A 27,237-nucleotide genomic window follows, 5' to 3' on the forward strand; every position below is an offset into this window, starting at 1 on the left:
ATTTGATGATTTATCTATCAAAAAAATTTTAAATTATACCATTGCACCTGTTGTTGGTGGAACAGTTTAAAACATGCTAAATGTAATCACTTAAACATTTTTCTAGACTTCGGGGGGTTACACATTTATATTGTTTCAGCACCATTCCCATGACTACGTTTAAATATAAAGTTAGGACTTGCATCACATTGAATGACAGAAATTTAATTGCTGTTATTTCACTTACAAATAAACAAATCCAGGCTTCCTTTGGTGTAATAAAGATCAGACTGACTTAAAGTCATCTCTCAGCTCTCAGTGGACATTTGTTTTCCTTTATCATATATCATATAAGTGGGAACTGCAAAGTAAACTTCCAATTTCAAAGCAGTGACAAACATCAAATGTACTTTGATCAACACAGTTCCTCTTTTATGACATACATAAGAAAATACTTCCTTATCCGTGAGACGATAAGGGACGTCGCGGAGATCACCCTCTGTCAAATCTCCAGCTATAGTTCTGAATAAATTGGCCACATGAGATTTTATAGGTCCACGAGTGGGGTATAATTAAATTTCACGTTTGGAAACTTTTATCTATGCCAAAAACCTCCCCTTCATGTAACAATAATGTAGCTCAAAAGCTCATTTCATGTCAGCTCGAACCACACTAGCTGAGGCTAACGTTAGAGCTAGCATTAGCTCGCTGAAAGCAGCCATTTGTCTTGTTGTATTTCAGTCAACACGGTCCTTCTGATTCACAAATCTGCTCAATGTATTGACCACACACGAAGGACATGATTCAATTAATTGTCAGTAGTTCCAACTGACATGTTTTTCGACACTAAGTCAACCTATCGTCCCCGTTAATTACTAACTCACCCCTTGTCCAGTTTCAGTTATTACCGTTGACCAACTTACCTGTGATACCATGAAAATCATCGACAATATAACGAAGTTGGCAGCTCTTTCCATCGTGGTAACATTCGTCTTTTCAAAGGGGCTTTGGGCATCAACATCAATGGACTTCTATATGGCACGGAGACACTTTCGATTCGCTATGATAGACGTATCTTCATGGCAGTTGTTTGGCTTGGCAGCAGCTAGTGGGGACTTCCTGTGTTGGCTCGTGACTCGTCAAACGTCATGATACGTTTCTGTTTCACCTCACAGCGTCTCCACAGTGCGCACAAGCTGTAAATGATGCACTGCCCTTCAGAAACAGCTTCTTCAGAAGGCAGCTGATTCAGCCTGCTGTGTAATTACTGTGTAGTTTCGTTGTATCAGGTACTAATAAAATATTTAATCGCTCCTACTGACAGTGCAGGATGGATGGATGACTGACCCAAGCTGCTAGAGGGCCCCTGGAACATTTTTCAAAACAAGATATTTTCACTAAACGGGGTAAGAAAAGTAAAGTTATAACTAACATTAACTTAACATTAACTTCAAATTCTGAAGAAATTTGTCCTGGTCCTTCAATGTTGCAAATTTTTCACATTTGAAATTAGGCTCTTCTTTGGAACCAATTCATTTCTTTCTTCTACCTTTTGCTCCTCACTCTCCTCCTCCTCTACCAGACTCTCCGCTTTTCCCTGTTAGTCTATTCTTTTCCTCCATAATCTCTCCTTTCACTGCAACTGTTTTTTCTTTCTTACTCCTCGCCATCCTCTGCTTTCTTTTTTTCTTTTCCTGGAGCAGTATCTGCTGGTGAATATGACTTCTGCTGCAGCTCAGGGGTCAGTCTGTCATTCCCCACCATGTTAAATTTAACCTAGTGATGGTGAAAAGTTGCTTCAGGAAGCACTGAATCATTCCAGCAAAGTAGTTGGAGAGAAGTTCATTTCTTGATGCTTCATGATTACAGTATGACACCTACAGGTCAATGTGCAATGTGGGCAAAGAGCCTGTATAATGGAAAATTATTTTGGAAAAGCACTTTATTCATTTTTTATCAGAAAACAACAAATTTCTCAACTGTGTTGGGACCGAGATGATTTTGTTTTTTTGACATGATCTCCTCTGTCTTCAAAAACAATCTTTCACGGGGTACAGAAGATGCTGGGATACAAAAAAAAAACCCACTGCAGCTTCTAAAGGTGTGGATAAATTAATTTCTCTCTTTCCCAATATTTCAATGGATCCTCAAGCCATCCAGTATTGGGTTGTGTGAGGTATTTCTGTATCTCCACAGTGGTGTCTGCTGTGACATTTTGGATTGGTCAAGACTGTTTCACAGCTTGTGATGTAGATGGTTGTGCAGATTGTGCTTGGAGCACAATAGTGCTTTTAGCCTCACTAGGCCTGTATGAATTGTAATCACTTGCTATCCCTTAACGCAAAGAGTTACAGAAAACAGCAAACAGACAGGGCTGGACTGACACAGCGCCTCAAATGATCCCAAGTGAGGCTGTACTGATGAATTAACCTGAATAATTATTGTTTCCTACATTTATACATCTCTCCGTCATGTTTTTTTTTTATATTGCATACCCAGAGTTGAGTATATTCTGTTCAACTGATCTGTGCATCACTATTTTCACACTAAACCTGTAAACAAAACAAAAAACTAAAACAGTTTTTTCGATGGAATTGTTTTTTTTCTGCTCACCACCATTTAATTCATTTGATTTTAATAACTATATCCATTACATCAATTCAAATCAAATCAATCAAATTCAATAACTCCATCTATTACACACAATTCAAAAAACTACATCTATTTATATATATTATATATATACATATTTATGTATACATCTACATTAGGCTATATATCATAAAATAAAAGATTTTCTTTGTCAAACTGTCATTTCAAAGATTTTGTGCTCAACTACTACTGTACTACTATAAAACACAAAACCAAACAAATATGAAACCAAGTAAGTCAAATAATCACAAATAATAAAAAGGGATGATACAATTTTTCATTAGAGGAAAAACCTTTTCTCAGTCAGTGTAATCTTCTGACACAGAGTGAAAGGATTCAATACTCTCAAAGGTCTGGCTGCTGGAAGGGATTTCTGCATCCTGGTCGTGCCTCTCAGCACCACTGCCAGTTCTAGCAAAGCACAACAAAGCCAAAGACAAAACTGTAAAAACTCCAGAGTAGATGTTGGACTGTCTGCATGGGCTGCCATAACATCTACATATGTTTTGATGTTCAATGAGTCGAGTGTACTTTTGCTGTAAGATTACTTGAAACCTGTCTCTTGTTTATCCAACTTATGTGGTCTGAGAAATGCTAAATTAAATCGACATTCTCTACAAATGTACTAGGTTCAAATGAAATTGCAAAAACACTGAGACGATCTCAAGAATATCACCTTCTCCTGTTTGCACCTTGCTTCTCCATTTCATCTCTGGACAGTTGGTTAATGATTGCCACGGCAATGCAGCTTCCCCAAACATTGACAACAGTGTTGCAGCGGTCTCTGAAAGACAGAAATCACAGCTATAACTATAAAAGTAGAAACTTTAGCTACTTTATGATGTGTTTTATTTGACATATCAACTCCTCCTGTCAACTCATAGAATCAGTAAAGGCAGCTTAAGTGATCCCTGCCAAAACGATTTGTGATTATTGTGAATTTCAGACTACATGTTTAACTTACAGCAGCCAATTTACAACCACCAAAATGGCAGCTTCCATTGCAGGCAAACCGACTGCACTCAAAACAAAGAAAGTGGTCGCCACTCCGGTCGCTGGGATCCCCACTGCTTTTAAGGTGGAGATTACTGATGTCACTCTGCAGAGCAAACACACAGAAGGAACTGTGATGTGTTTCTTAAGACACAAGGCTGGATTGAACCAACAAGGTTTAACTTTTAAACCAGATTAAATTCAGAACAGAAATTCTGTTGCACCAAACTAGTTTGAAATTAAGTAAGATTCAATTTAAACCTCTACCTCAGTTTAGTTTTTACTTTAAACCAAGATTAAATTTAATTCTTTTGCACCAAAACTTTGAACTCCAATTTAAACTGTGATCAAGGGTTAACTTTAAACCGCCACTTCAGGAGGTTTAACTTTTACAATGGCTGCGTTTTTGAGATGGATTTACCAAAATCGAGTTCCTCAAAGAAAATTGAGAGACAGACTCAACCCACTTGAGTTTTATGATGAAGATGAATTTTGGCCAAGATACCGGGTCACAAAGGAAACTGTTTTGGAGCTGAACAGGAGGATTGGGCCAACTGTACCACCGATGCACCAACTCCTGGTGGCCCTGAGTTTCTACACTACTGGTTGTTTCCAACCAGTAGACCTGTTCGGCCAACACAAATTGGCTGTTTGCCGAATTGTCAGCAGAGGCCCTCCTCCTGTGATGAACATCTCCCGTCTCACACTCGCCGCATCTTCTTTGGCTTTTGTCTTTATGATTTTCCAACAAGCTTTACGCTAAGCAACTTCTCTTTTTTCTTTCACTCTGGTCATTCCGTTAAAACAGTCAGCCATGATTTGGCCATATATATATATGGCCATATTGGCCATATACAAATCTTAGATTAAATTCAACCTTGTTGGTGCAATCCAGCCTTAGAGTCCCATATTGTGCACTTTAAGCTACGGTTAATTAATACAGACATTATTCGAATGATATTTTTTTCAGATTTTTCTATCATTATTTCTCTAATTTTCTATAGAACAGAGAGAGTGACAAATTAATATGACTTACCCAAGGGAGAGTAGTTGTCTCAACTCCAGATTGATTTCGCTGAGTTGGGCAATGAAGACCGCTGCGACCACCTCATAAAGGACTGTTCCATTCATGCTGACATTGGTTGCAATGGGCAACATGAGGCAAGTGATTCTGCGGTTGATCGAGATTCTCTGCTCACAGCAATGAAAAGTCTGCGGCAGGGTGGCAGAGCTTGTAGACACAAAGTACCCTTTTTTGGTGAACTAATCACATAAAGAAATAATAAAGTTTGATCATAAATTGAGAACCAAGCCCTTAAAAAACCTTGTTACCTGGATGAAGTGAGCAGTGCAGTCCATAACGCAGGATAAACCCCCCTGAAGACTACCCAGGGGTTACGTCTCACAGTCAGCAGATAGACAATTGGTAGAACTATTGCTGCATGGATTATGAGCCTGAAACGCAGAACATTTAATAATGATACTGGTCAAATTAAGTTACTCATAACAGCAAAAATGAGTAGAGGTGGGAAATTATTAAATGCCCAGCTGGTATTTCGAAATGTATGTCTTTGGCAACAGGTCATTAATGGAAATATAGGTCTGTTTTATTGCTGCTCCTACCTTTAACAGTGTCAGAAATCAAACATTTTGTCTGGAGTTTGCCCCTGCACTAAAACACATGTCAATCTCTTTGGGATTGTATTTTTGATTTTTGGTGGTTAGTATTTTGCTGCATTACCAATCCTCTCTCAAAGTTTGTAAGAGCTGGAAGATGTTTGCAAGTGAATATACTGGTCATAACCCACTCACAGTATTTTAATTCACTGTCATCAGTCACACTCTTTTGTCCCCAAAATCATACTGTCAAAAAAACATTTCTACGAGGGTCAGAAATGCAAAAAAACATAGAGCAATGCTAAAGGAGTCAAGGACGACATACCCAAGAAAAACCACAGCCAAGAAGTTTCCCAGTGCGTACAATCTATCCAAGTCCAGAACCTCAACAACATATCTTGTGATCAAAAACAGCAACCCAACTGGAAGGTAGCTAGAGGGGAGAAAACAGAATGATGAATGAAATACTTCAATAATTTAAGAGCTAACCATGAAAATAATCAAACATTACAGAGAGGTGTGTGATTACAATTATAGCATTCATTCAAAAAAAGGAAAACTTCTCATTTGGAAAGAGGTTGGAAATCAAATATCTTTTAGAGCAAAAAACTAAACAAACAAACAAAATAAAAGTGTATTTAGTACATTCACTGTTCTGCCATTAACACCCCATAGGATATTTGCTGTAGTTCTGTAAATAATAATTAGAAATATATAAATATGGAATTATTTAATTCCACATTCAACACTTTCAAAAATAGGATCAGATTTTGATATTGAATATGCCATGCTGTTTCACTTTACCAGAGAATCCAGTTAACCACATATTTCGTGGTCTGGTTGATGATGGAAAGGACATTCAATATGATTCTCCCTCTCTCTCCCATCCCCTTGAGGACTATTCCAAAAGTGAAGGAGCACACAGTCAGGCCCAGTATGTTGGCCCCTTCAACATAGTTACCCACCATTCTCACTTCAGTGTGAAGCTGAAACAAGATCGAAAACTCAATAAGAACAGTGGTGTCCGAGCAACTACATGTATTATGAGTTATCACTGTAAATATAAACCACAAAAAAGACTCTTGATCATGATTAGGGAGAAAGATTTACCGTTTCCACACTAGAATTTGGCTCAGCTGTGTGAATTTCCATCTCCAGCCTGTCAGTCTGATACTAGGAAAGAAAAATGTGTTTATATAAAGATTACATTTTCTCCTTCATGGAAAGCAAGTAAATGGGTGATGTATGTAGCCTACCTGAACAAAAAACATACCTGTTGGAAGCAAGCCTGAACCAGATTATGCGGCACCATGTTACTATAAAAAATAAAGAAAATTCAAACGCTACCACCCACTGGTGAGTAAAAATATTAGTGAACTTGTAAATGTTGACAAACCACACCAAGAACACAACAAATTCAGCCTAATCGCAGATACAATGTTGCTTTTTTCTCACCTTGCTACATCCAACAAGACGTAGACAATGGAGGACTTTTTCTCATCCTCTGTCACAGAGACAACGCCCGGCTTCACCATCACTACCAGTATTAGGCCTACAACACATATTCAAAGTGTGATACGATAAAAAATAAATAAATATTGACAACATATTTGGATCAATAAATTTGGATCAAAGAAGCTTCTGACCAAGAGACCTCCCTCTAAATACAAAACCAGTACTTATTACCAGGCATTATTACTAATGGGCAAGTTTTCTTGTCCCTTATAGTTGCTCTGTGCAAGAAAAAATAAGCTCAGTATTACCTTTTATGATCATTAACATACATAGAATATGACATTATGTGAAGATGGCTATGGCAGATGGTGACAGTTACACACCTACAGAAAACAAGTGACTTTAAGCATGAAAAGATACCTCAGAATATTAATAATCACGTGACTATACAGAAACTTGGACAAAAGTGAAAGGAACCAAAATGTTATGTAATGTCATATTTCTCTTACCTATGGCCACAGATACAAGAGTAGTCAAGACAAAGTACACTGCCACATTCCTAGCCATTTTTGTGGGGATGTCAACTGTCTCAGAAACGCCTATTAAAAAAACATAGGACACAAACCAAAATTTAGAGGACCAGTAAAGTCATATATGTTGAGCACATATAAACATCACTGCAATATAATGGATTATTTAGGACAACACTGTTACACAGCTGCATAGTTACATTTCAAGAGTACTTGATGTGTTTAGGTGTTTTGTTTAAAACTTCCACGAGTTACACTTGGGACTTTGGGGAGACATGTAAATAACTATCCAGATACTCACCAGCTGTTTGATATTTATACATGTTAAAATTGTAGGAAAAATTTTAATTATATCACAATTTAATTGTGACTGACTCCCAACATCATATGTGATCACTCTTTAGTGATAGCAATTTAGCTAAACAGACTCCAGTATCAAACATGAATTTTTGAATCATTGATGAAGATGTTTGTTTAAATCATAACATTACTCTGATGCATGTGAAAATGATCTAACACTAATGGACCAGCAGTAATTTTGCATATAAATCAGTTTACCCAAATCACAAAGGTATCTACTCCCAGATTATTTAGAGAGGCTTTGATGTATCTTTTGTTGAGCCTTGTCCTGCCACGATGGAGGTGACAGAAGTTTGTTTGTGGAAACTTGCCTTTCCAAAGAACAGTGTTGTAGTTTCTCTGGATAATCACTCTTTATCTGTACTACTTTCTAACAAAAAATAACAAAACAGTCTCTTTGAAGGGAGTATGTCCTGAAAGAGGACCTTTTTAACAGCGGACATTTTGACACAAAAAGGCACAAAAATAAGACTTTGCATATCATTTAGGAGGAGGGCTGAAGATTCAAGATGATATTTCACCAAACATAGTGTGATTAATGCTCACAGCTTAAATCAGCCAAACCATCAGTATGGGCATTTTTAAATACTGCATGTATGACACGGATAACCTGATGTAACAACTAACAGAGTAATAAAAACACCTCCAGCTTACATGATACCACAGCTGTCACAATGAGAGGAATAGAAACCATCTGAAACATCCTGATGAGTATTTCCCCTGGAAAGCCAATGTAGAATTTGTCCTGCTCTGAAAGAGGGACGTAGGTCGTGATGATCATGCCGATAGCAAACCCTGTGTGAAAATAAATATTACAAATTCAGCAATTTGAAAAGTAGTGAGAATGGGGATGAAATAGAAGTAAAACAAAAGTATAACCTTAACTTCTTTTTCACAAAAAGGCTTTCTCATCCTATCAAACATGCATGCTGTAAATTTGCAAAGCATATTGAACCCTTAAATCGCTCCTCAAAAAACACAATCTAAGACAATGTACTCTGATTGGAATAAAATTTGTGTCTGGTATAGTTCTTCCATGAAAACATTCAATTACCTTCAACAAAATTCTAAATACTAAATCTACTGTCTCACTCATCACACTATGCCAATATTAACTGCTACTCACAAGATGTCTTTTGCATCACTAAAAAGTCTATGCACATTTGAGGTTTCAAGTTTCCACATGACACTGTAAGCTGCAAAAGTGACCATGACTAGCTTCCAAACTAGTTGTACTGTTACAAAATACTGGCACATATCAGAAATTCAGATTTAAGCCGAGCTCATACATTTTCCCCATTAAACATCATTCTTCACAGTGCCTGCCTGAAGTCTGTGAATACTGAAAATCGATTATCATTGATTTTGGAACTTTACCATCGGTCTTTTTGGCAAATGGCATGATTTACTCTGTTCACTATGGATGCTGTTTAAATCGGAGGTCAGATGCAGTGGTAGCCAACCGCTAGTAGCTTGTTTGTCACATGCGTCTATTTCTTGTTACCAATATCTGAACCCTTTACCCAACCCAACCACTAACCCCTGCGAAAGCAAGGACCACACACATTAACTTAAATCCTCAACCAAGCCACAGAGAGGGGCGCTACGGGAAATATACACAGCTGTAGGCTCAGAGATGGATATACTTTGGCCACCACAGTTTAAATCGCCTACCAACATCAGAACACTTGACGCGTTGCCTGGGCAACCATGTTTTTCACAATGACAGACGTTTATGTTGTTTAGCTAATAACTTATATACTTTACTATACTTTAACTTATAATTTATTTAATTTTAACATGCGTACTATGACAAAGTTCAGCTTCAAATTGGTGTCATTAGCTTGTCAAAACTTATCCAGAACACACCTGCCAGACCTGAAACCAGCACTATATTCTGGACAATGCGGTCCAAGCACCTCTTCCAGGTTCTGTCTTCGATGATAGCCTCACTAACCTCCTCAGATTCCTCCATTATCATGCGGTTTAAGTGAACAACAAATACTTTAAGCTTAACTTAAAACGACCCTCAGAAATGAACGGACGATTTTTTGTCAGTGTTCGCCAGGATAAATGCCCCACTATTTTGGTTTAAAAGCAAAATTGGATGATAGAACACACTCACAGATATGACGAAAATATGACGCGACATATGAAGATAAACAAATATTTTCTTTTTTTTTCATAAAATGCGGATATCTGACATTTGATAGATAGATAGATAGATAGATAGATAGATAGATAGATAGATAGATAGATAGATAGATAGATAGATAGATAGATACTTTATTTATCTCTTTATGTATCTTTCCATTATTTCATTGTTGATAATAATAATGATAATAATAATAAAAATAATAATAATAATAATAATAAATAAACAATAATAATTAGATAAGTCCACTTCCTTTGGCTGAGGTGTTGTATAGCCTGATTGCAGTGGGAAAAAAGGATCTCATATAGATATACAGATTTGAGGTCTTTGATTGAGCCTTCAAATGCACTGTGTGATTGTCATTGTGCAACATACATAAAGTAGCTAATTACCAAACCATTAACAACCCAAAGACTTTACTTCACTCAATATAAACAATAGCTTACATTCTAATTTATTATTTCCATGAGGCAATTACCTGTTATTTTATAATTTGCTAAATTATGTTATGTAACTAAATGTATTTCCACTTAAAGGTGCACTATGCATTCCTGCATGGTTTCAGCACGATTTTATTTTTGTCTCAAATCATAGGCATCTCCCCTTGATCCGCTAGCTGCCTGCCCCCTGAATACACTGTGAAAAAGTGCGGTCTCTGGAGACAACACAGGCGTCACAAAACATAACAAACCACGTTCCAGCCAATCACCAACAAGATGGTTGGGGGGGGGGGGTTTATTTACCTATAAGAATATGAAGGCTAGGGGATACTGCATGACACATGGGTGTCAGGCTACATCAGCATGGGGAAGGGATGATGACATCATTACAAAGGCAGAATCAGAAAATAAGGTTTATTGCCAGGTATGGTTTTACTTACAAGATATTTGGCTTGGTGTTTGGTGCAGTATCCAATAAACATATTAACAGGAAATAACAGTAAAAAGTGCAAAAGTTCACAGTATAGACAATATCTGTTACGTGCAGGAATAATACTCCAACGTGTTACTGTAATGTGGTCTTTGATGACTGATAAGGCCAGAAGCAGAAGAAAAGGCAGGTGCTGGTCCATCACTGGGGATGACTGGACAGAAATTCTGGTCACACCAGCATTCACCCCTGTTTTGCTTCTTTGTGGTTGACGTGGTTTCTTGTCGGAGTGGTCCTTCAGGATGGAGATAAAGATCGCTTTCTAGGGGCTTCAGACATCTCTGCGTTTCTGTGATGCTCGTCGGCAGCTTCTTCTCTTTTTTAGTCGGGAGCTGTAGTGTAACTTTAAGCTCAAGAGGAAGCTCTTCTTCTCCATGGGATACACAATACTGACTCGCACAGCATCTAGTGTGTCTAGATGGTATTACAACACGGTCCGGGACGCGGCTAGTTGGTTAGCATGCTGTGTGGCTCCTTCACATACTAGTGATGGTGTTAGTTCATTTTTTTGAACATTTTAAACTAAAATTCTGGCCAGAATGAAGTGAAAAGAATTGAGCAAATAATTCATAAAACAACTTGCATCAGGCTGACAGGGGTACACAGTACTGGTTCACAAACAAAAATCATTTTCATTCATTCATTTCTAACCTTCTGTAAAAAAAAAAAAATACAATTGTGAAAAGCAAATGAAATCCTGTGCCTTCATGTGGAAGTAACATGAGCCTTTTAAAGACTGTGTGAAGATGTTACTGACAGCACTTGCACAAACTAACCTATTTCAAATCATCTTAAAGAACTGATGCTCTGACACCTGATATCCATGAAGGGGCCCAGTCTTGGTCGTCTCAGGACACAGGTGGTAGCGGCATTGTACTGCCTAGAGTTTGCTTACTGGCCACATGTAGGGGTTGAGGATGCTGTTATTTACCTGCTGCACAGAGCCTATGGCTCGGAGCACTGTGAGAGTCATGTTCTTTGACTAATACTATTCAGCCCCTCCTGCTGAGAGACAAGCTGAGTGCAGACTGGCAGGCCCCAATACATGAGACTACAGAACTGTGTGTCAGAGTAGACTGTGAACAGCACCGGTGCTCCACGGGGGACTGTGCTTGCTCCCTTCCAATTCACTTTCTATACCTCTTATTTCAAATAGTCTCCTGAGACATGTCATCTACATAAGGTCTTGGATGAGACTGCTATTGTGGGGTTAGGGTTAGGGTTGTGAGGTGCTGGGATGGGAGGCAAACGTGGACAGGCTGTACAAGTAGGGCAAAGCCAACTCTACTTCTTATAGAGTTCCTTTGGTGTGAGAGGACAGCTGCTGAGGACTTTCTATCAGTTTGTGGTGTCAAGTGCCATCTTTTATGATGTCATATGCTGGGTTACATGGCGCAGTGCTGTCATAAAAATCAGCTCATAATCAAATAAGGTTACTGAAAAGGATTCATTGTAATAGGATTTGCATGTTCAGTGGCCAAATTTAACAGCTAATGTAACAAGGAGTTATTCATCATAGCTTCATTAGAACCTTGATGACAAAATGACCAGCTAATGTTAATTACATTTTTTTATTTTATTTTATCTAAACATTAGATTTGTGCTGGCCAAAGTTAGCAGCTAATGATATTGAAATTATATTTATCTAGATATTTTTGATTAATGGCCGATTTAGCAGCTAAGGTTACTGACTTTTTTTCACCCTGCATTCATTTTAAATTCATTATGATGTAATTTTTATAATTTTGCCTTACTATTAACTTTTTAGTGGGTAAAGTAACTGTCAGCGTTTCATTTCACAACAATATTACGTTCTTGATAACCAGAATTACCAGACATTGTTACTGTCACTTTTTCCGTTTCCCTTGACATTAGATTGTTGGAGGCCAAACTTAGCAGCTAATGTAACATGTTTTTACATTTTCATATGATCAGCTCAGGTTACTGCACTTACCTATCTTTGCCTGACTCACCTGCCTTTCTTCTTACCCATCAGCATTCACTGGAACTGGCTATAGTGTTGTTAATCATCTCACAGACAGTAAGGAACCTCAGTTTTTCTATTGCTTTCTTATCTGTTGTCCCATAGTTGTCACCTTCTCAGCCTGATCCCATGGCTGGCCCTGAATACAGATGTTGAACCTATAATTCACTGGAAATAAACATAATTTCTCTGCTGGCACACATAATTTTTCTTAAATTCATCACCAATGTTCATTTCATTAAAATACTTCATACAAATGTGCGTATTCTTAATAGAACAAAATATACAGGAAAAAAAAAAATTCTCTTTAGTATTTTGTTTGTGTCACAGAAACTATATTGATTACTTCATAACATACTGCAATGTTGAATATTTTTAAATTTTATGACTTGTTATTCATCCATACTGTCACTGCTAATGACCTCTTACTGAATGTCCCATATTCTGCCATTTGTCCCTTCAGTTTTGCTTGAGTAGCCTAACTAATGTATGACTCAAGCAAATCACCCATTCGGTGTGATGCAACCAAGTGTGAAGTTACATGTGGTCATGTTTTTAATGGTGATCTACCCTTTGATGCCATCCAGTGCACTCCTCAGATCCAATTAACCAAGATAGATCATTTTGACAGTTACTGGAGGTACTGCAAGATTTGGCTCAGGAGGATACATACAGTATTGTGGTGTTTAGTGGCTAGTGGGTTAAATGTAACATGTTATCACAAGGTAATCAGAAATGTATACAGCTAAAAAAATGTATTTTGTATTGATTACCGACATTAATTAGGAGCTGTGATTTTTGTTTCCTCTCACACATACAGACTGATTTGAATACTATCTATATTAGTAAGGGATATCTGCGAATGTATAATGGATGAATGAGATCTTCACAGTATGGCATCACCATATGGTGATGGGTTTTCAAGTGTACATGGAGACTTCCTGGCTCACCCCTGGAGCTCGACACCACCAAAACCTGAGATAAACACAGCAGCTGCCTTGCCTCGTTTGACCCTGACCTGTATACGCGGCTGCTGCAACTCTGGCTTTGGGTTTTGGCTGTAAATGTGACACTTTCAAATCTGCCATCTCACTTAAGCACCCTTAAACTACCGCACTGTCTGGAATCTATCCTGGGATGTAAATCTGCAGTGAATTTTATGTTGTCTATTTTTTGAAAGTCTATTTGTATGCAAATCTATGTTCACAACAGGAATTCACGTACTTCATAGATTGCTTAAGCAAACCAAGCATTGACTGCTGAACTACACACACACCCCACTGAAATCTTTGGGAGCCATGTGGTGTGGATTGATTTATGCTGATTCCCTCTGGGTGTAGATTCAGACTGTCTAAAAATACATTTTTAAAAGAAAAAATTAATTCATGTTGCAGTGATGAACACATCATTCAGTAGGGTCTCTGCTTGCCTAATTATTCACCAAAATGATACTAACAACAGAGGGACAAACAGCAGAATTGTATTGCATACTGAACACAACCAGGCGTGGCACTGAAATGCTGCTCAAAATCATGTACATTTCTTTAAATTTTTTCTAAATTAAATTCAGCAACAGCCAGATTTCAGTTTTTTAAAGGATCCTTTTTTTTTGCATGACTTAGCAATGATAGCAACTAGTTTGAAATTAAAAAGCCTCCAATATAAATAGCCTACAGAGATGGAATTATAACCGTGGCCAAAGTGAGAGCAAACAGGATGGAAAGTCTACTGCTTGAAGTTCGTCAGTGAAAACCTGTATAAAAAAATTAATTTACTGATACATCAAAGGCATGCTTGAACATTTTTGGAAATATGCTTATTTGTCATTTTGCAGAGAATTGGACGAAAACACTGATATCAGTCTCATGACTGTACGGTAAATATGATGCTAGCCAGCAGCTGGTATAATAGGGGGAAATAGCTAGCCTGGTCTTGTCTAAAGTTGAAAAAATTTGTCCACCAGCACCTGACGCTAAAGTAAATTATATCTTATTTGTTTGATATGTACGAAAATCAATATATATTTATATATATATATATATAAAAAGACAATTCCCTGTTTTATGGGGGGGGGGGTATCTTTCTCCGCTGGATGCTTTCAAGCCGAGGGGACTGCGATGAAGGGTATAGCACCAGTTCAAGAAATTACAAGCTTGTCCAGTTGAGATTGTAAAGTGTCAGCTTGAGCTGTGTATGCGCAGCAGGGAGTCACGCACGGCACATTCATGCATGTGTTTACTGATTAGCCTTCTATTGACTGTGAAATTAGTTCAATTAAAGCTGTTTACATGCATCATAGAAGGTTCTATTTCCATTGTCATTTTGCATAATTGAATATATTAACATATTTACTTTCGTCACAGGATAAAAGGAAGTTTATTTTTCTCTGTCTCTATTGACAATAGTGCACTTCTGCTGGTCGCCCCTGTTACTTTCCATCAGCTTTGACAGCTTTGTCAATGCTGAGATGGATACCCTAAGGTGTGAAATAGACTAAAATGTCTTGAAATGATTGATGATACTGTCTGAAAATCAACTTGGATAAACTTGCTCTCCACTGCTTAATCCATCACAGTGCTCATCATCAAGTTTACAGTATTGTTAAGGCCATGTTCAGCGCACATTCCTGGTGGATTACGTTGTAATGTGAACGCTATGTTTCTACTTTTTTAACCTTGCAATCGCTGCAACAAAAGACAAGTAAAAGTGAAGTCTAAACAAAGTATTTGTAGCACATGAATTTAAACTTTGCATAGTAATTAAAATTGCTGCAATATAACATCATATAAGGTGTTTCTCTTATGAACCCACAGAGAATTATGACCTGACTCAGCACTATTACCGTTTCAGCTCATGGTTATGGTTTTGGAGTCTGCTACTTCACTGTTTTGGTGTCGAAATGAATGCAAATGCTGGTCTTTATAAAAAAGTTGAGGATACGCTCATGTTGTTTCTGTTGCCCCAAAGTGCCCCCCAAAAACAGTTCATGCAAATAGTGCACGCTCAAATCTTAGTATGGCTCATCAACATTTAATATTTGAGCAAGGACACATTAATGATTTTGGTGTCTATATTCTCATCTCCTAACAGGTGAGTTTACATATCTAAAAGCCAAGAGAGGCTCACAGGGAGAAACAGAGCTTAAATAATACTTATGTTTTTTTTTTTTTTTTAAATATTGGTATCAATACAAACTTTTTACAAGGATGTGTAGGGAGCCACATAGCAAAAGGGAATTTCTTTCAGAATTGATCTTTGTACATTTATTCGTGTACAAAAAAATAATAATTTCCTCCACCAGTTGAATAATAACTTCAGCTTCTCTCCGCTGCCTCCCACATCCTGCGAGCAGCTGTCTCCCTCTTCATTCTTGCCATTCCCATGCTGTGAGCATCTTCCACAAAGACTGGTCTGGGGAAAAACAACCTTCCATCATCCTGATTATGATTATTCCTAATCAACCACCAAAATTTGCTGCAGGTGTAAAAACCACACCAAACATAGGAGCAGCTATAGGAAATATTGGACCCAAATAGACACAATAACTTCAGTTTGAAAAGGCATACTGTATCTCATGTTACTGTAACCTGAAAAAATGAGTACATCACCTCATGTTAGAAAAGAAAAAAGTCTGAGTCAGTCGCAGATGTTTGGAGATATAGATATGTAGACATAGTGTTCACGTTACCATTAAGAACAACAATATTATGGTATCACACCTTAAAATACAGACCTCTTTATGAAAAATGGCTCCTCAACACAACTTGATTTAAGTTAGATGGAAGAAACGCAAATAAGCATTTAATAAACAAATGCTTCGATTTTTTTAAACTTAAAAACACAATTGAGTTATGTTGTGACACACCGTACCTGCAAGGGCTCGTGATGAATGAAGCCGGAAGATCAGGCTGACAAATAACAACAGGTTTTGGGTCAGCATGTTCTCTTCCTTCCTGCCTGTAACTTGAACACCACATAACTATCTATCCCAAATTGGAACCAGGGAAATTAATCCATCACAATAAATCAGAGCAGATCCTGCAACATGCACACAAGGACATCACAGGGAGAGACTAAATATTGCTTTGCCAGTTGCTTTCGAGTCCATATTATGTTGATGTTATTTCATATCTAAATGTTTGATATTGTTTTCTTCGCATCTACACCAGTGTTTCACTGGTGGGCCACAAAGGTATTGCAAGTGGGCTGACAAATAATTTGCAAAGCAGTACAATTTTGGTGAAATCATGTAATTTATATATGATTAATAATATATCTATAATTATGTAATTTCACCAAAATTTTATGTGTACATACATCCATGACAAAAATTGTTTATATATATATATATATTAACATATATGCTGATGTGATTTGTTTCCTCTCTGCTTGTTAATGAACAGTACAGTGATTCAGATGATTACTGTGTGTTTTATACTGAACAACAGCCAAATATAAAACTTTATTGACGGAACAGATTTCTCTCACACAAGGTATTGCACTTGAACAATCCAACCACACATCCACCAGAGTGCTTTCATTATGTTGAGAGCAGAGTCGAATTTCCTTTCACTCAGCCTGGAGATTTGTCCGCCAGCCATCATCTCTCGACAAACACTCCAGTCCATTCTCTGTGCAGGTATAATTCTGCAAATGATTCAGGGGATGTTGCCTCTCCATTGAAAAAATATCTTAAGATTTTGTGCTTTATTTTCTGATCATATAGCAGCGAGAGAGACAGACGTAAAAAGGTAAAAGGACAAACTTAATTGTGTCATACTTTATATAGTACATTCATACACAAGACATCTGTGCATGGTGTATGTAAGATTCAGATAGAGTTTATACAAATAAAAGACAAAAATAAGAGGACCAAATATCAACATGATGAAATTATATGTAGCACCCAAACACTCTATAATATGCTTAGGTGGCTTTTTTTTTTTTGAACTTATTATTTATTCCACACAGTTGAAATACATGAAGATGTACCTAAAATCATATTATCATATTCATCTCAGTTACAGCCCATTCAAAAAATCCACATACACACAATAACACCTGTATAAGTCTTGACATTTTACATACATATAAAGACTATTTGTTCAATACTCCAGCTTCTTCCTGTGTAGTCTAATACATATAAGTGTACTCTACAACTCAGAAACAGTGTTTGCTACTGAGAATAAATATGCATATACAAAGAAAAATAATAAAAGTAAATTAATAAATTTAAATAAATTATTAATAAATAAATAAAAATAATTTCAAGAGATTAATGATTAAAATAAATAAAAGAAAATAAATTAAAATTAACAGACGTGCTTAGATTCCTGATATCCTTTGTATTATTGGTTCCCATCTCTTCTCAAATGTTTCTAGTTTCAGTTGTAGTCTGGCTGTAGTTTTTTCCATAATGGTCACCTTCCTTACTCTGTCTCTCCATTGTTTTATATTGGGGGGTTGTGGTTTCAACCAAGAGGTTGTGATAGTTTTCTTTGCTATTAGGAGCAAGACTCTCAGCAAGTAGCTGCATTCGCTGTCCATCAGATCTTCAGGCATCATACCAAGTATATATAAGGATGGATCAAGATGTAGGTTGACACCCAGAACTCCTCTTAATTCCCTTTGAACAGATTTCCAAAAATCTAGGATTTTAGGGCAATCCCAAAATATATGAGTAAAATCACCCACTTTCCCACAGTTCCTCCAGCATAAATAGGATGTGTTACTATATTTAGAAGTGATAGATGGGGTGTTAAAATACTGCATCTTCACTTTCTAATCAAACTCCCTCCATGTTGGACTGTTGGTTAATTTATGTCCAGATTTGAATGTTTCCGTCATCAACCGTTATTATTATATTAGCTTCTAATTCCCACTTCTCTTTGACATCCATATTATTATGCTTAGGTGGCTTTAATCGCCTTCGGCATGAATGATGGGAATGATGAAGTCACAGTTTGGCTGCAGTCCGTAGGAAACAGTTGCCGGCAGAGTCCTCCTCAGGATATACACAAACAATCATTTCCGGTCAGCAGTGATGCAGACCATAGCTTAGCATAGACACGCTAAAAGAGTCCTGTCCAATTAGCGATGGCGTCCTCCGGTCTAGCGGTTCGCTGACTTCAGCTTAGCACAGACACACTCGCACAGACAGTTCACTCTAATCAACTGTAAAAAAAAAAAAAATTGTGCTTTACCGCTGTAATTTTCTTGTGCTTACACAAACTTTAACAGGCCGTTTTACCAAAGACTTTTGAGGTATTTCCCCAGCTCTCTTCTCTCTGTTGTCGCGTTTTCTTCAACCCCAACTGACCCCAACAAAACAACTGAAACTAAAGACACAATCTGTCTTTTTTTACCCTTTAGTTTACTAACGTTTGCCTTTCTTATTGTTTAGAACCATTTATTTTAACTTCTCCTTTAACTATTTACCTCTTATTTATGACTAAATTATCTTAATCTCTCAGTTAACCATTTTTCCATATTAACTAAATTACTTTGAGTTAAACTGCTTCACTGAATTACTGTCATGTACACGACTTGTTTTAATTCCTTACTTTGACCCCGGGGGAGCCTACATATAAAATTGATTAACTAATAAGCCAAGAAACACCAAGATAAATACTACAATCGTACTACCGAGGGCAGTAGTCAGATGTTACTGAAAAGAAGTTCACCAAACTTGAAAGACTGGGTGAACTACAAGTGAAAAATATAACCTTTATATCTGTAGACTTCCAACATCTTTACACATTTCTAAAGTAAAATAAACTGGTAACTGGCTGATGACTAAGGACAGCCTTTACTGTAAATGACTCATTCTGGCTTTTCAACCCACAACCAATCTCAAGACAAACACTAAAAATTCTATAACCAAGGCAATATTTACAAATGAGAAAATGAGTTGAGCAAACAGTACTAGTCACATTGTACATACCAGATATTAAAGTTGTTGTATAAGAGTGGGTCAAAACATGTGGGTTTGGAACAAGCCAAAGGGTCACAAAATAACTGTTGATCATTGTCCCTCACGATGAAAATCCAGGAGGTCGTGTCCGTGCCTGTCCGTCTGTTTGTCTGTTTGTCAGTTTGTCAGATACCACTGACTGCGCTCCACTACAACGTCTATTACTGACTGGACCGACTGTTGCTTTTACTTGGCTCTGAATGTTTACTTAATACTTCTATAAAATGAATATAAATGAGAGGAATGTGCTGTATGAATGCAGACATAAACCCTTTGCCAAAACGGACTAGTGTAGAGAGTAAACCAGAGAAACAGACAGACAACCTAGCCTCAGGGCACATTACCAATTACTCATCCAAATGAGATCACAGTCCAGCACTTGCCTTTCTATAATGACAAAAATGACAACAACTCACCCTACTGTTATAAAATGTAGCTTTTTATGATCAAATCTCTCTTTAGGATCAAAGAGATTTGAATAAAGGACTGTAATGCTTTTTGCACGCACAGAAACCATTCAAAATGCTTCTTTACAGCAAAACACTAAAATCAATTTTGTTGGTATGTACATGGCATTTGTGATAAATGGCTTTACTTTAGCTAAAATAGGGTATACCTCCCCTTGCAAGGAGAAAATTCAACTTGACATTTTTAATTTTTAGGAAATTCGTCAACCATAATACAAGACCGAAGAGACAGCTGCAATTTATCACCCTTGCTAAGCCGTAAATGTGTCCTAATTTTTGATTCAGTTTCTCATACAGCACTGTCATGTAATGGACGTTTGAGTATGTAATTAGGCCCTGCTGCTACTGGCCCTAACTATTTCCCTTTTGTATTCTTACATTTCTCAAACTGGAGTGGATAAGGTGAAGGAATGCGCTGTGAGAAGTTGAAAGACAGCTGTAATTAATCCCTGTCACCTCTCCTCCTTGCCTAAACCTGTGTTCGAATTTCAGTGAGACATTACCATGGAAACAGAGCCCAGTAGTTAGATTTAGTCAGACGTATTTGTCAAAAACTATTATTATTAAAACTATTTAATTAGACAAAGTATAGATGGCTCTCAGAAGGCGAATTCTGCCAGGGAAATACATTTGTACAGATATGTCCGCCCCACATAGGAATGGCATATTTTTGTGCATTAAGTAATCCATTTTGTATGAGCTGTAAACAAGTTAATGACTGTAATGCTGGTTAGCCTAGCTTCTGTTATATCATCTTTATCTAATCGAAGTGTAAAAATGCCAAAGCGCCCTTTTACTGGGAGTGCCGGACTATTTCTTGGTCGGGAGCAGAAACTTCCTGGAGCATACATTGTTCACCTACAGCAACTGCTCCTCGCTAAGTAGTCTGGGAACTTAAAACAGAAAATTGTGAAATCAGAAGTTTTAGCCCATCAAATGTGAAACCTTAATAAACTAGCACACTTGATTGTAAAGTTTGTCACATTAACCCCATCTCTATATTGATATAATTATAAGTTTAGATTTGAATAAGCTCTCTGGACAAAGAGACCGCTTTCTCCACATCATTCTTGCAGCTGACAGACTTGTTCATGTCTCACACAGTCGAAAAGATAATTATTTTTTCAGCAGCTCTGAGTCTCAGCTGCCTGTGCCTTATTTCATGAATCATGTCTTATGTAACGGTTTTTAGTGGAGGATTTCACACAGCACAGACAACATCCCAACTGGGATTCTCTAATGAATGTTTCTGTGGTTTCTTACAACTTATTTCTACCTGGCATTTATTTAGAAAAAACTTTCTTCTTTTCTTTTCTTTTCTTTTCTTTTCTTTTCTTTTCTTTTCTTTTCTTTTCTTTTCTTTTCTTTTCTTTTCTTATATGTCAGTGAATATGGAGTTAAGGTCAGACCACACCCCGGAGCATTATGCTACCCGGCTCTGATTGGTGTGTACATAAAGGTGGAGCGGACGCAGAGCGCACAGGACTCACTGGACACCAGAGATGCCAGTGTGGGTGAACCTGACGGACACTGACACTGACGAGGCTACACTCCTGCGGTGATTTTTAAATGCTTGGGGTCCCATACCTGCGTTAGAGGCTAAACCTGCAAGCTCCCCTGCACATGAACGTAAGTTTGTTTTATTATTTTGCTGCGGTAACCTATATGCTCCCTGTAATTTGTAGTTTCATAGTAATAGGACATTTTCCTTTTTATCTTTTTTTGCAGATTTGGATACCAATGCCTTTTATTTAACCGAATAGGCTGTAGTTCAAATCATTCAGAGTTACATTACTCTTCTTAATCTTATCTGCGTGGTGGGAATCGGCATGCACCAAAAAAATGCTTTCATCTGTGGTTAGAGTTTTAAGTTGTAGGGATTTTATTGGAGAGCAATGAAATGTCTTTATTGACTAATGTAAACGTAACCCTGTATTCACATATTCTAGACATTTAAATGTCATGAGTGCTGAGTTTTTAATTTTTTTTATTAAGAAAATATTGAGTTTAATCTCATTATTGAAATTAATTATTGTTCATTTTTTCCTTAACTTGTCTATCTTATCTAACCCTATCAAAATTTTAAAATCCTCAAAACAACCAAAAGACAAAGAAACAGAGAGAGAGAGAAAGAGAGAGAGAGAGAGAATGTCTGTGTGCTCAAATGTGCCTTGCATATCAAAATTTACCTCGTTCATGATAACGGCTCATCCTTTAGGGAACGTAACATCAGGAGACACAGGGGGAAGATAATGACTCTGTGTGTCGTGTGATTTTATGAGTGGTCTCAAAAAGGTCTTTAGTGTTTTTTTCTATAACTGAAATACTTATATCCCGATACTGCATGGTGTGCTGTGTGTGTTTTCAATCAATCTAATGTCAGTGTTAGAGCTCTGTTGTGCTGTGCAGGTGTGGACACTACAGCACTAAGTCATGAAACAGAGGCTGCCAGTCACTTATTGAATTAACTGGGACAATAAAACAAGGCCTATCGGATTGCAATCCTTCTGCAGGTGTGCTGTTTGCATTAAAATCTAAAGTTTAAAAAATGTAAAGAAAATTTTTGCCTGTTGCATTTTAATTGGGAAACAATTTTGTTTTGGGCTTCCACTCCAAAGATTCATTAGGCTCTATGGAGACCACAGTGACTGAAAAAACAATATTGTCATTAAATCCGAAAAAAAAAAATCTCTTTCCTGTTGTCATGCTTTTGAGGAATTCTGAGTAGCACATAAAGTTTGCAGGTTGTGGTTGAAGATTATTACTATCACATGCACTCTGTGAAACATGCACACGTGCGGAAGTTTATACAGTGTAATATTAGCTAAATGTACTGTATTCAGATTTTCCACATCCTTGGCGGTTTGTTTGCTCCATCCTTCCACCTCACTGAATTGCAATGCGAAAGAGGCTTCCATATATGCATATTACTTCCTCTTGATGAGCTGCTGTTTTATTCATTCATGGGATGTTTGTGTTTCTCTTACGACACCATGATGATCTGTGCCCACTTCATGGCCTCTGACCAATCCATCCTGTACCTGATTGATTCCCTCTTTTGGTCTCACTCTTGTTAACAGTGCTGCTCTTCATGGTGGGTGAGCATAATGTTTATTCCTCTGCGAGCCTCAGAAAATGGACACCACTCTTTGTGACGCTGCGGTGACCATGTACCACCTGACGACAGACCACCAACTGAACGCCAGCTGCAACTGCTCCTCCCCCGCTTGCAACTGGACAGCAGGTGGCGACGCCCCGCAGCTGCCCACATTCACCACAGCAGCCAAAGTCAGAGTGATTATTACCTTCATTCTCTGTGCTATATCAGCCTTTTGCAACCTGGCTGTGCTGTGGGCAGCACACAGCGATGGAAAGCGCAAATCCCATGTCAGGGTGCTGATAATCAACCTGACGGTGGCTGATCTGCTGGTGACCTTCATTGTGATGCCTGTGGATGCAGTGTGGAACATCACAGTCCAATGGCTTGCTGGGGACTTTGCCTGCAGGCTCCTGATGTTTCTTAAGCTACAGGCCATGTACTCCTGCGCCTTTGTCACTGTGGTGATCAGTCTGGATAGGCAGTCAGCCATCCTCAACCCTCTGGCTATCAATAAGGCCAGAAAGAGGAACAGAGTCATGCTGTCTGTGGCATGGGGCATGAGTACCGTGCTGTCAGTCCCTCAGGTAAGGTCATGTAACCCAGCCAACAAGTGGACATGCCTGATTTTCATTTGATTACACTATAAACAGGTTTTTATTAAGTGTCCTGTTGTGTTAATATATTCTCAAAAGACAGAAAACCATGTTATGAAAACATATTAAATGTGTAGTTCTCAGTTGCACTCCCAACTTCAGTCTGAAATAAATGACCATCCCAACAGCAAGAAGAGCTTTTTGCCACCATTAACATTTATTTATAACCATGTGGAAAGATGTGCAGGCAAGTACCAAGATCAACAATAGCACATGGGCCATTTTCACAGAGATGAGAAGCCTGTGAACATACAGGTCCACCCGAAACTAAAAGGATAAGGTGGCTTTTTAAAAAATGTTTAAATTATTATCAACAAATACCATGAAGAGACCAAATCCAACAAGGAATTTATCCTGCTCACAAGTATTGTAGTGCACAGCCACTGTCTCATTCCCAAAAACTAAAAAGACATAACAGACAACTGTTGTATGCAGCAGGCAATGCGTTATATTTTCCTTAATTAGGCTACTATGTTCAGACAGAACATGAAGCAAATTTTCACTTTGCATCTTTCACGCAAATTTGACCAATGTACCAACTGCCAATTAGCTAGCTCTGTGCATTTTTGAAGCTCATCCACAAAGCTCTGGGATAATGACAAATGCTTTGCTCAAGTTGAAACATTTTCAATGTGACTTATCTTTGCGTCAATTCTCACCACCCTGTTTGATATTTGAGAGGATGAATGTAAATACAGCTTTCAGGGTCATGTGCCATAAGATATGAAGTATCAGCAAATTTCGGTGCATAAAACAAATAGCATCTGCATGACCAAATGCACTACAGGTAAGTGTTTCCTATCAGGCTGCTTACTACATCTTATGTCTTGTGACAGCCTCTATCCCTGGCAGGTCAACCAGAATGATGATAAGGCCACCAAACACATAGTGGATGTTACTTCTCATGCATGAAGATGCCTTTTAGAATATTGTTTCCTTCCCTCCTTAGATATTCCTTTTTCGCAACGTGACCATCAACCATCCGGAGGACTTCACTCAGTGTACAACACGTGGAAGTTTTGTCACTCACTGGCATGAAACGGCATATAACATGTTCACTTTTTCCTGCTTGTTCCTGCTGCCGCTGGTCATCATGATCACCTGTTACACACGGATCTTCTGTGAGATCTCCAAACGACTGAAAAAGGACAACTGTAAGTTTAAAGTGAGGCTGAAGCCCAGTAGATCAGTTTACATTAGCGATTAGCTCTTATGTAACATAACTGCTGCTGTGCACTATGTTTGAGCCTTTTGTTAGCAGAAGAGTATTTATAAAGGCTGGGCTGTGTACATATCGTATTGGGGAAAGGATGAATTTTAATAACATTGATGATCCCTTAACTCAATACTACAGACTACTTGATTTTTGACTAAATACCTGCAAAACTAATGACATTCCCATCAGCCTCAGCTGTGTTTGTTTAGTGCTAATTTTGAAAATTTTGGCATGCTAACATGCTGAACTAAGATGAGGTGAAAATGGTAAACATTATACCTGCTAAACATCCGCATTTTAGCATGACTGATGTTAGCATTTAGCTCAAAGCAATGGTAACATGACTGTAGATTGCTTTGTTTAAATGTCACTTTTCAATGCTTTTAGGAGAAATATCAGAGAGCTAAAACTATCTGCATGGTCCATGAGAAACTAAATTTGGGCAAAGCCAATCTTGTGCTACATGATTTGATCCTGCTTTTATCATCTGGTCACAAAGTCAAATGGAAAAGCCAGGTGTAGCAAAGGCAATCATCTCCCACATATTACATAATACATTCATTATTTGTATGTATCAAGCCTTTTATAATGTTTACTTTGTTTTGTTTTTGACATCTATTCTTCCCCCAGTGCCCTCCAATGAAGTGCATTTGCGGTGTTCGAAGAATAATATCCCCAGAGCCCGAATGAGAACTCTAAAAATGAGTATTGTAATTGTCTTGTCTTTTATTATCTGCTGGACTCCATACTACCTACTGGGTCTGTGGTACTGGTTCTTCCCAGACGACCTGGAGGGGAAGGTCTCCCACTCACTGACCCACATCCTGTTCATTTTTGGTCTCGTCAATGCCTGCCTCGACCCAGTCATCTACGGCCTGTTCACCATTCACTTCCGAAAGGGGCTCCGAAGGTATTACTGCAATGCTGCCACAGCATCTGACCTGGATACCAACACTGTTATAACTGGATCGTTCACTTGTGCTGCCAATTCCTTGCCACTGAAAAGAGAGGTGAGCCCTTCCAGCCAGGAGAGGTTCATGTTGTGCAGTGATAATCACAGCAAAGCAGAGTCAGCGTCGCCAGGGAGCAGCTTTTTAACAACGGACAACGATGCAGAACGAGATCTAAACCAGTCCAGCCCTCAGAGCGTCATATGAGCAGAGGGTGAAAGATTCCTGACAGTTTTTACTACTGTTGTATAACTTTACTGTTTATTCAGATTTGTTCATTGACTGACTGTCTAATGTGTTGGGTCCTGTATTCTTTGATCGCTATGTGTTATTTTGGCTTACCTCGAAACAAAAAAGTTGGAAGTGACAGAATTTAGTATTCTCTGTAGGGGTCTGGTGGGGGCTCTTAAAGGAATGTTTATGTGGTCTGTAACTCGTAATTTGTTGTCATCTCGAATTAAATGCCAGCAATGCTGAGCAATTTGTGTGTAGATCTCTTATGCAAACACACTTCTGTCTCTGTACTGATGTGTAGCTGTTGGCTCCCTGGGGGGAATTGCTGCCTATCATCAGTGATGAGTCATAGCATCCAAATGGAAAGGCCATTTCTACCCTCGAATTGTGACAAATTGATTTGTGGCACAGACTAGAAATAACTTTAAATGATCAGCTCCTCAGCTCTTGGGAACAGAAGATGGATATTTCATCTTTTGTTCAGAACAAAGAACAATCGAGACATGTAGGTTCATATGCAGTGGCTATATAATCTCATTCAGCCAGCGAAGACTATCAAGTGTGAATCATCATCAATTTGTTCTTCTTTCATGTTTCACAAAAGAAGTAATGTAACTAGAAAAGGTTTATCATCTGTAATTGCAGCTGTAATAGCAGCTGTATTTCATGGGGGTGTATTTCCAGCCTCCGGGCCTTTTCTGGAAGCTTTTTGACGCCACTTTGTACTGTGACTAGGAGCCATAACAATTTTAGACAGAGATAAGAAACTGTCTCCAATCGATAAATAAATTGCCCATCTTTCATTAACTACATGCATTAAATCTTCCTGAATGTCAAATCAATACACCAAATAATTCAGAGATGAATACAATGTGCCAGCAGGACCCGGGAAATTATCTACAAAAACGACTTTAGATAAAAAATTTTCAGTTCCCATGTGCTGCAACTAATGGTTAATATTATTATTCATTATTCTTAATTTTCAACAA

The 27,237-nt window shown here is 38.0% G+C and overlaps 2 protein-coding genes across 2 annotated transcripts; one reads left to right on the forward strand and one right to left on the reverse strand.

Annotated features, from left to right (window-relative positions):
- Window positions 1-1,231: 1,231 nt before the first annotated feature.
- Window positions 1,232-26,495, forward strand: LOC111659118 (gonadotropin-releasing hormone II receptor-like). Its single transcript, XM_023411944.2, has 5 exons — window positions 1,232-1,385; window positions 21,555-21,724; window positions 23,176-23,779; window positions 24,798-25,002; window positions 25,695-26,495. The coding sequence occupies exons 3-5, from the start codon at window positions 23,231-23,233 to the stop codon at window positions 26,219-26,221; spliced, it is 1,281 nt and encodes a 426-aa protein (XP_023267712.1). The 5' UTR covers window positions 1,232-1,385; window positions 21,555-21,724; window positions 23,176-23,230; the 3' UTR covers window positions 26,222-26,495.
- LOC147818796 (excitatory amino acid transporter 3-like) lies at window positions 2,931-9,567 on the reverse strand. Its single transcript, XM_087175525.1, has 13 exons — window positions 9,456-9,567; window positions 8,241-8,381; window positions 7,206-7,295; window positions 6,697-6,793; window positions 6,515-6,557; window positions 6,352-6,414; window positions 6,046-6,227; window positions 5,567-5,674; window positions 4,957-5,079; window positions 4,661-4,855; window positions 3,596-3,730; window positions 3,308-3,415; window positions 2,931-3,042 (listed from the first exon to the last, which is right to left on the reverse strand). The coding sequence occupies exons 1-13, from the start codon at window positions 9,565-9,567 to the stop codon at window positions 2,931-2,933; spliced, it is 1,509 nt and encodes a 502-aa protein (XP_087031651.1).
- Window positions 26,496-27,237: the final 742 nt, after the last annotated feature.

Source organism: Seriola lalandi, unplaced genomic scaffold, assembly GCF_002814215.2.
Source record: "Seriola lalandi dorsalis isolate HSWRI2012SDOR001 ecotype SW California unplaced genomic scaffold, Sedor1 jcf7180002054474, whole genome shotgun sequence".
Taxonomy (NCBI): domain Eukaryota; kingdom Metazoa; phylum Chordata; class Actinopteri; order Carangiformes; family Carangidae; genus Seriola; species Seriola lalandi.